Here is a 9929-nt window from a genome sequence, read left to right on the forward strand (position 1 = left end):
AAGAGTAACCCTATTAGCAGAATATGTAATGGCAACTAAAACTACTGTTATGTTGGCCGTTATTATGTCCTTAATGACTTTTATTATAGTTGGTAAATTTTAATTTTAAAAAAAAGTTTGTAATAGAACATACAAATACCATATCCATTCTAGAAAGAATAATGTACTTCATCAAATTCACAAAAAATACAATTTCTATTTCATAGTTTTAAAGTGCAACAGAAAAATAAAAAAACCATTTGAATTCAATATCATTTCATATCTAACAAGTATCTCTTCATTCTTGCTCATAATGAAAGTCTTCATTCAACAAACTTCCCAAAGACTTCAATCTACCCCGATCTGTTACAAAATGAAGCATTCTTACACAAGCGTGGATTCTAACATCTACCAGTACATAAGAGCCTAAATACATAAGAGCGTAAATACACCAGTTGAAGACTTATTCTTGCAGCAGCTAACAACTCAAAGTGCAGTACACAAATTTCACAATATACATCAGCTTGAAAATCGATTTGTGTACCAAAATGATAGGCTAAATTTCTCCAGATCAACAGCTCTTGCGCACAAGGAAAAGGAGCCACATTGCACCAGATAAGCCCGTCAAATAAAAACCAGCATAGTAAATGTATTGTGCATGCTATGATCTGCAGACAATGTCTATTTTCATGATCTTAACAATTAAAGGGATGTTAATCGGAAGAAAGCTTCCTCAAAACTTTCAGCATGAATATTATCTAATAAACCGCAATACTATTAATCAATTACATCAATCTCTGTTTGCACACTTAAATATTAATTGCAGTCTAGTGGCAAATGTAAATACCACATATTTACTGATGGTAGCAGAAAAAGTTATCTAATGGAAGACCAAAACGAGATTGAATCTCATCACACATCGAGGACGATCATAATTACCACAAAAAGATAATTGATAAGTACAGGTAATTTATTAATAACAACTCAATACCAAGATAGAACTAAGTCAATACAAAAAATTACTGCATCGAATCATTTCTCAGCTTATCACAAAAAGATGAGATAACAAAAGCTTCCCATTAATGACTTTACCTCCTTCCACTTGTGCATTGCTCAACCACTATCGAGCATATATTTCCACCCTCGCTTATCTTCTCCAGTAACTGTGACCAATTAGCATGATACAATTAAACGTATTTACTAACCATTTAGTTCACCATGTATCAATATGGGAGTGAAGCTTAGAACTCAAATACATATGCACTCAATGTTGAAGAGAACTTGATACTCTGCCAAACCATCTTTGAACTTTTTCAAATGTCGAGTAAGCTTTTTGATCGGGTCAAATATCAAGTGTACCACGAATAAGTTTAAAGCTCTTCCGAATTTTTTTACAAAAATTAGAAAATTTTGCCATCTTGAAAATATATGTCAAACTTAAATCATAGATGAAGACTGAAAAGACATGACCATTGGACCTTGTATAATATTAGGATATCTTCAATCATTTGATTATATAATTCATTAGATTTTATATCAATCCTTGAGGGCAACAGGGGAAAGAAAAGGAAAGAATAGTAAAGAAGGAAAAGAAAAAATATATTTCTCAGTTCTTTGGAAACAACATATCTTTTCTTTTTATGAAGATCGACAACAACAGGTTAGATGAGGCCCTGCAAAATATTGTTCAAAATAACAACAACAACCCAGTGTAGTCCCACAAGTGGGGTCTGGAGAGGGCAGTGTGTACGCAGACCTTACCTCTACCCCGATGGGGTAGAGAGGCTGTTTCCGAAAGACCTATCACTCAAATATTAGACAAAAAGGAATGAATGCATGATGTATGAGAACATAAGGCGAGATAAGTTGCCTAGGGAAATGAAATTCATACATGAGCAATCCGGACCCTCTTGAGCATAAGTTGATGAAACTGTGATAACAAAGTTAGAAAACACATTGCACCTTGCAATAAGAAATATGAACCATATCCACTACATATTAAAAAAATTGACATGGAAGGAAAGGAGCCAACCAGGATCAGTTACAACAACTTATCATCAGAAATCTTGCTACCGTCACATGATTTATTTTATCATTTGCTGAATTGTCCTGCATCTTATCTGGTCTATTCAAGTGATAAGCAACATAACTGCAAGATGTTACTCTGATGCTAATGCAATCCCTTGAACTCAATATTATTTCATGTAAAATGAATCCTGGCTGAGTCCAATCCTTTTGGCACATACATATCCAAATAAAGTGGTGCCTTCATGAAATAATGGAATCATGGATGTATGAAAAGCATCAGTTAAAAGGAAAAAAGAAATGAGAGTTTATCTTACAACAAAATCTATTTACCAATAAGCTGTGAAAGAAAATTAACAGGGATTTAAAGCAACATCAACAACAAGTTATTAATCCATTTTTGAATAAAGTGAATGAACAACTCTTAGATAGTTACAAATGAAGAAGCCTCGTTCAAATTCATAAAATTTAGTATTCTTATAAAATAGCTTGGGAGGAGTAATTTTCTCTGCATAAATAGACCAATTGAAGCTTTTATACCGTTAATCGACTTCTATACTAGTATATCGACCAATTCTTTTTACACTAGCAGAACTACTAGCAACTGATGTAGTGTTACGATGGTGATGCTCTGCTAGCTTCTACACTAAACTATCACAATACACTATAACAATATCCACACCAAACACTAATATTATGAATAATGGAAGACAGAACATCGCAAAAATACGTGTAATACTCTTTTTCTTTTATTTTTTTGAAGCATTTAGGAAAATATTTTCGACATTTACCTTCAAAAAATATGGATAAGATCCACGAGACTATGACAACAAGATTCTATCCATCATTATTAACGAAATTATATGCAATTAAGCTATACTCACAACAAGAAATTTAAAAGAACTCTTGAGTTTGTGTCTAGAGTGACTGTCTTTAGATTTCCAGTGATATCCCCACGTTGCAAATCCAATTTATCAAATGAAATCTTCATTTTTCACAGGACTAAATCAACCAAATTACACCTTGTATTTCACTTTTTTTAAGTTGTTGCATCAAAATTATGGATTAAGTTAAAGTTTAAAAAGTCGATATAGATCCTTATAGTAGAGGATGTTGGATAAAAGGAAAAAAATAAAAATTAATAAGCCTTATCAAAGTATGAAGAACAAGCAGATAGGGTAGAAAGTGCATAGAGAACAAAAGAGCAGTTAATTTTGACTATTCATGAAACTCTAGTGCTTAATGACTGATTGAATATATAGTTAGAACTCATTTATCTAATCGATATATAGACCTAAATAAAGACTGGCGAAAGGGAGACTCTTCTACACTAAATATAAATACAAAATCATAATAGGAAAAAGTCAAGAATCTGTTTACAAGCTTCAATTTCTACGCTTCAGAAAGAGAGAGGCATCCACAATGAAAAAAAGATAGACGTAGAGAAATAGTACAGAGACATTACCTGGTGGTGGTGGCCGGCGACGGTGTGAGATGAGTTGGCTGCCGACAATCGTGAGAGAGAGAGAGAGAGGGGGGGGTGCGGGGGAGGGAGGTATACTCAATTTTAGAGATGATAGTTTTGCAATTTATGGGTGAATGTGTCCAGGTGGAAATATTTCACACAAAAAAAATTAGAGGGAAGTGAAAATTGACTTTTAATTGTCAGGACTAACTTTTTCTGACAGTTACTTTGAATTGCCAGTAAAGAAGCACTCTTTCCTGGTGAAAGTTAAATTACCGCAATATTTGTGTTTATAGAATAAATTAGCGGCAAATAGTTTATTGTCGCTAAATAATTATCGCCAAAAGTATTTTTTGTTGTAGTGTTCTTATTCTCTGCTATAACTCTGCATGCATATAATGCATATAAATCCTGCTTTAGTATCTAGGATGTGCCTGTATTTACATTGGTTGTTTTAGAATCTATATATCCCCTCTTTGTTGATGTCAAAAAGAGGGAGAGAGAACTGTACATACATTGCAGGTATAGGAACATTGTAGGAGTCGACAATCAACTAAACTATGATGCACTCATTGAGGGGGAGTCGACTACAAGCAATTGAGGACGAGTCGACTTAATAATGCCGCATTCATTTAGGGGGGGGGGGGTCGACTACAAGAACTATAGGGAAGTCAACTGTTGTTTATACATATATTATTTTTGTCATCGTCAAAAAGGGGAGATTGTTAGTTATAAGTTTCAATGATGAAAAATAATATATTACACTTGGTGTAGGATCACAAGGAAGAAATTAAAGGGATTAAAGAAGCAGCACTAGTCAAGAATAAATCAAGGAACATAATCAATGATCAACGATGAAAAAAGAAGAAGTAGCGAAAGATCCGTCAAGAATAGTCAATCAAAGATTGACGGAGGCTAACAAGGAAAAGAATCAATGATCAGCAAGGAAGAAGCAGCGGAAATCTAGCAAGAGTAATCAATCAGAGATTGACGGAAGCTATTACTGGAAGGCCCCAAATCAAAGAAAAACGATATCAGTGAAAATCAATCCAGCAGATATGCCTAGCGGATGGAAAGCTCGTCAAAACCATAAATCAAGGAAGATCAACGGGAACTTGACTTTTTTCTTGGAAAGAATCAATTTATGATTCCTTTCAAGGATCAACTCCCTTGGGTTTGCAATCTCTCAAGATTTTTGAAGGCCTCATGGAAAGTATATATACAGATGCTCCTGACGTGACTTTGAACGAACTATCTTCCCTCCTTTTGTTCTACTCCAAACAAGCATTGTAGTTCTTTTAGATCTGCTGTGTAATTAGTGAGAGAAGAAAAAGAGATAAATATTGGTGAGGCATTGTATCAAGAAAAGAAAAGAGACATAGGACTAAGCTGTTGGTGTAAAGCTACACCATTCATTATGCTCAAGAAACACCGATCACTGAAAGAGAATACCCTTGCAACACAAGAGGACTAGACTAGGATTCACATTGAATCCAAACCTGTATAAAATCCTGGTGTCTTTATTTCTTGCATTTTATTTCTGATTTTACTATTGTCTTGTTCTTATTTCTAGTCGACTAATTGGTAAACTAGTCAACTATTTATAAAGTTTTTTAAAATAAGCAATTCATCCCATCTCTTGTACTTTCATTCTTTAGTACCGCGTTAAGCCAAGGCTATTTCACTACTACGAAATATAAAACTCAGAATTGGCCAAATTCATAATAGATTAGGGCACCTAGTTAGAGCATAGTGGAGTAATAATTAAGATTCGACTTGGCTACTGCCTACTTGGATCACGAAATAATAATGCACATGTACTCCATAAAACATTTAGATGCACGCATATTTTTTTATTTACATGCACATGGGGCTGTCTCCAGCCACACCTTCAAAAGTAAAAAGTTCTACTTTCCAATCACTTCCCTTCGTCTCTATATACAGCACTGCTACTTCTAGTTTTCAAGAAAAATCCTTCCTCAATGGCTTCTCTTTCTCTACCCAAAATATCTTTGTTTTGTTTACTGATAACCTTGGTTTTTTTCTCTTCTCCTTCCGCTGCCCAATTAAAATGCAACATCAGGTCTCTTTACCAACTAGGAGATTCTCTGGCCGACGCCGGAAACGTCATCCGTACACCTGGCGCCTCAATCATATTTCGTGCCGACAAATCTCCTTATGGCGAGACATTTTTTAAGAGACCTACTGGTCGTTTCTCAGACGGTCGTATCATTATCGACTATATTTCCTCTGCTTTCAACCTCCCCTTCCTTAGTGCTTACTTGGACACAGGCGCTTCTTTTGACCAAGGCGTCAACTTCGCTGTCGCTGGTGGCACGGCGCTTAGTACCCCTTTCTGGACTGCTCGCAATATTAAGTTGCCCACCTGGAACACGCCACTACCTGCTCAATTAAACTGGTTCAAATCACATCTGCAGTCCACTTGTGGCTCAAATTGTACACAAAAACTCAGTAACTCCCTGATAGTAATGGGGGAATTTGGTGGCAATGACTACTACAATTGTTTTTTCCAAAACAAGAAAATACCCGAGATCCGAACATATGTTCCTTACGTTGTTGCTGGTATTATTAGAGGCATCAAAGATGTGATTCAGCTGGGTGTAACGCGCGTTTTGGTTCCAGGAGTTTATCCCTTCGGATGTCTGCCTCTATACTTGACAACTTTTCCTGACACTAATGCTACTGCTTATGACCAATTGGGATGCCTGAGAAATTATAATGATTTTGCTTCATACCACAATAGATACCTTAACAGAGCTCTAGTAAATCTAAGACGCGAGTTCCCAAATGTTGGAATCGTCTATGGGGGTTACTACGAGGCGCTTTTGACTCTTCTTTCCAGTCCTTCTTCCTTTGGATTTAATCAGAGCACATTGCTCTCTGCCTGCTGTGGAACTGGAGGACAATACAACTTTAATTTTAGGGCTGTGTGTGGATCAGCTGGTGTTGGGGTTTGCTCTGACCCAGCTAGATACGTGCACTGGGATGGCATTCATTTGACAGATGAAACTCATCGTCGTATGACAAACATTGTCGTCAGCGACATGTTTTCGAAATTCGGGTGTACCAACATTCGAGATTCAGCTGTACTATCTAGTTATTGAGTTTCATGATTTTCTATGTTGAGTATTTGCGTGTTTTGACTATGATGAGATGTGTCCTTTTCTTCTTCATCAAGAGGTGGAAAAGGAATAATTTGAAGAATGCTTGTTGTTGCAAGTAAATACTTCCTCCGATTCACAATAAGTGACCAGTTTTCTTTTAGCACGCCCATTAAGAAAATGCTAAAGCCAATACAAAAATACCTAATATAATTAAACTACCCTTGTCAAATATTCGTCACATAGTTATAGTGAGGAGTGAGAAAACTTTTTAGGAATATGCACATAAGGGTAAAAGAGTAAAAACAAATTGAATTTTATCTTGATTACATAACTGGACACTTATTTTGGACTAAAATAAAAAAGTAAACTGGTCAGTTATTGTGAACCGGAGGGAGTAGTTAAAAGACTTGTTCTTGGGATTTCTTTTGTTGGGAAAAAAAATATCCCGCCCAGGAATAATATCTACGATAAATAACAATAACACAAGAGAGCAATAAAGACACCAAATCTTTAACGGGATAAAATACAATACCCGAGCGGAGAAATATTATTACTATAATATTACAACTTAGTAGCGTCAAGAGACTACTCCAACTTCAAAAGAAATAACACTCTTTATTTTAAACACCTCACTATAATATTACTCATACTCACTATTTATCTCACAAACTACAATATGTGGATTACTCTCTCTGCGCTCTACTGTGCTCTCTGATTTTGGTGTACATTAACCGAATGACAGATGCTCCTATTTATATTAGAAGTTGTTGTCCCTTGCAACCAATCATATTAATTTTCTCTTTGCAATTTGCATTTGCAAGTTGCAGATCTTGTTACCAATTGGTTATCAAGTCTGAGTTTGTGAAAACCAATTGCAAGACTTGATCATTATCTTTTCTTTATTCTTTTTCTTTTTGTTTTTACTAGATTGGCCCCATAAATATCTTCCTTAATTTTAATTTTTCTTTTTCATTCCAAGACATGATTTCAATCTCTGAAAGTCTTCAAACTTGAGAGGCTTTGTAAAGATATCTGCAACTTGGTCATGAGATTTCACATATTTGAGCTCAATCTCTTTCGTGGCAATGCATTCTCTAATGAAGTGATACCTTGTGTCAATATGCTTGCTTCGATCATGATACACCAGACTCTTGGCCAGTGCCTATGCGAATTTGTTATGAATACAAATCTCTGTAGCTTCAATTTGTGGCAAATTGAGCTCCTTCAATAATCTTCTCAGCCAAATAGCATGATAGGTACATGATGTTTTTGCTACATATTCGGCTTCACAGGTCGAGAGAGTAACAATTGACTGTTTCTTTGAACTCCGAGAAATAACAGAATCACCCAAAAAAATAAACAAAACCAGTTGTATTTTTTCTATCATCAATATCTCCCCCGCGTAATCACTATCACAAAATTCCATAAGGTTGAAATCACTAGAAGAAGAATAAAATAGCCCAAAGTCAATCGTACCTTTTTGGTAGCAAAGAATTCTTCTAGCGATTTTCAAGTGAGTGGTGCTATTATCTTCCATGAAGCGACTTACTACTCCAACAACAAAGAGTATATCTGGCCCGGTACAAGTCAAGTACCTTAAACACTTCCCACAAAACTTTTGAAAAATGTGGGATCCACCTTTTCTCCTTCATCAAACTTGGACAATTTTGCCCCACTCTCCATTGGTGTGTTCACGGGGTTGCAATCGAGCATGTTGAACTTCTTCAATATCTATTTTGTATAGCTTTCTTGAGAGATGAAAATTCCATCCTCCATCTGCTTCACTTCTAGGCCCAGGTAGCATGACATGAGCCCTGCATCCGTTATCTCGAACTCACGGGACATATCTTTCTTAAAAGCTTGAAACAAACTTGGGTTATTACCCGTAAAAATAAGATCATCAATATAAAGACAAACAAGTAAGATATTTCCATTAGTATGGGTTTTAAGGTAAAGAGGATATTCATGGAGACAACGAGTAAAACCATTATCTTGGAAATACTTGTCGATGCAACTATTACATGCTCGTGGGGCTTGCTTTAATCCATATAAAGCTTTCTTCAACCGCAACACTTTATCTTCATGGTTTTTGACCCCAAAGCCCAATGGTTGTTCAACATAGACTTCTTCTTCAAGATAGCCATTCAAAAAGGCTGACTTGACGTCTAGTTGATGGATCTTCCACTTTTTCTGTGCCGCCAAAGAGATGAGCAAACGAATCGTCTTCATGCGGGCAACTGGTGCATAAACTTCTTCATAGTCAATGCCTTGCCTTTGCTTGTAGCATTTAGCCACAAGTCATGCCTTGTATCTCTCCACATCTCCATTAACATTCTTCTTTATCTTGTATACCCATTTCACTCCAATTGCTCGATGATCCTTGGGAAGAGTTGTTAACTCCTTAGTGTTGTTCTTCTCTATTAAATCGATCTCCTACTTCAAGGCTTGTCTCCACCTTTTTCCTGTAATAGTTTCATCAAAGTTTATTGGTTCACTGTCAGCTAAGAGACAACATAAAAAATTAAACTTAGTAACTTCTTCTGTCCTCATAGAGCTCTTGAATACTCCTTGCCCTTTGCGGTTGTTCATTTGAACTTTCTTGAGAAGAAGGAGATGCAACATTAGTTGGTGAAGGAGGTGGAGTTGCATCTTGCACATGTTCCATGGTCTCTGGTTCTTCTTCATCACCAAAGTATGGGAGAAAATCATATGAAGTTTCTTCCTGAGCTTTCCAGTTCCATGCCAATTCTTCATCAAATTCAACATCCCGACTTACCACCACCTTGCCGCTGCTTGGGTTGTATGACTTGTAGCCTTTTGAACTCGTATCATAGCCAACAAACACATGCTTGACACTTCGATCGTCAAGCTTTGCTCTCCCTTGATGTGGCACATGAGCATAGGCTATGCTCCCAAAGATTCTCAAGTGCTTGACACTTGGCTTTCTTCCACTCCATGCTTCTTGAGGGTTTTGATCTCTAACAGTCCTTGTTGGAGACCTGTTGTTCAAATAAGCTGCACAAGAAATAGCTTCGGCCCAAAATTTCTTGGGCATACTTTTAGCTTTCAACATACATCTAGCCATATTAAGAATTGTTCGATTCTTTCTCTCTGCAACTCTATTTTGTTGGGGTAAATAAGGTACCGCTAGAGGGCCACGAATTCCATGAGATTGACAGAAGTCATTAAATTTTTTTGAAGTGAATTCGCCTCCTCTATCGGACCTTAAAGCTTTAATTTCATAGTCACTTTCTTTCTCCATAAGTACTTTGAAATTTTTAAAAGCAGCAAAAGCTTCAGATTTTTGGTTCAAGAAATAAACCCAAGTCTTTCTA

General features: G+C 36.2%; 1 protein-coding gene across 1 annotated transcript; it reads left to right on the forward strand.

Annotated features, from left to right (window-relative positions):
• The first annotated feature begins 5368 nt into the window (after nt 1-5368).
• Nucleotides 5369-6714, forward strand: LOC109243272 (acetylajmalan esterase-like). Its single transcript, XM_019410180.1, has one exon. It carries the CDS (start codon nt 5452-5454, stop codon nt 6592-6594), a length of 1143 nt encoding a protein of 380 aa, XP_019265725.1. The 5' UTR covers nt 5369-5451; the 3' UTR covers nt 6595-6714.
• The last annotated feature ends 3215 nt before the right edge of the window (nt 6715-9929 follow it).

This window comes from Nicotiana attenuata, unplaced genomic scaffold (genome assembly GCF_001879085.1).
Source record: "Nicotiana attenuata strain UT unplaced genomic scaffold, NIATTr2, whole genome shotgun sequence".
Lineage (NCBI taxonomy): Eukaryota > Viridiplantae > Streptophyta > Magnoliopsida > Solanales > Solanaceae > Nicotiana > Nicotiana attenuata.

Bases quoted from the DNA above. Each gene is read 5' to 3' on its own strand.
- LOC109243272 (XM_019410180.1), top strand. From the start codon at position 5,452: ATGGCTTCTCTTTCTCTACCCAAAATATCTTTGTTTTGTTTACTGATA.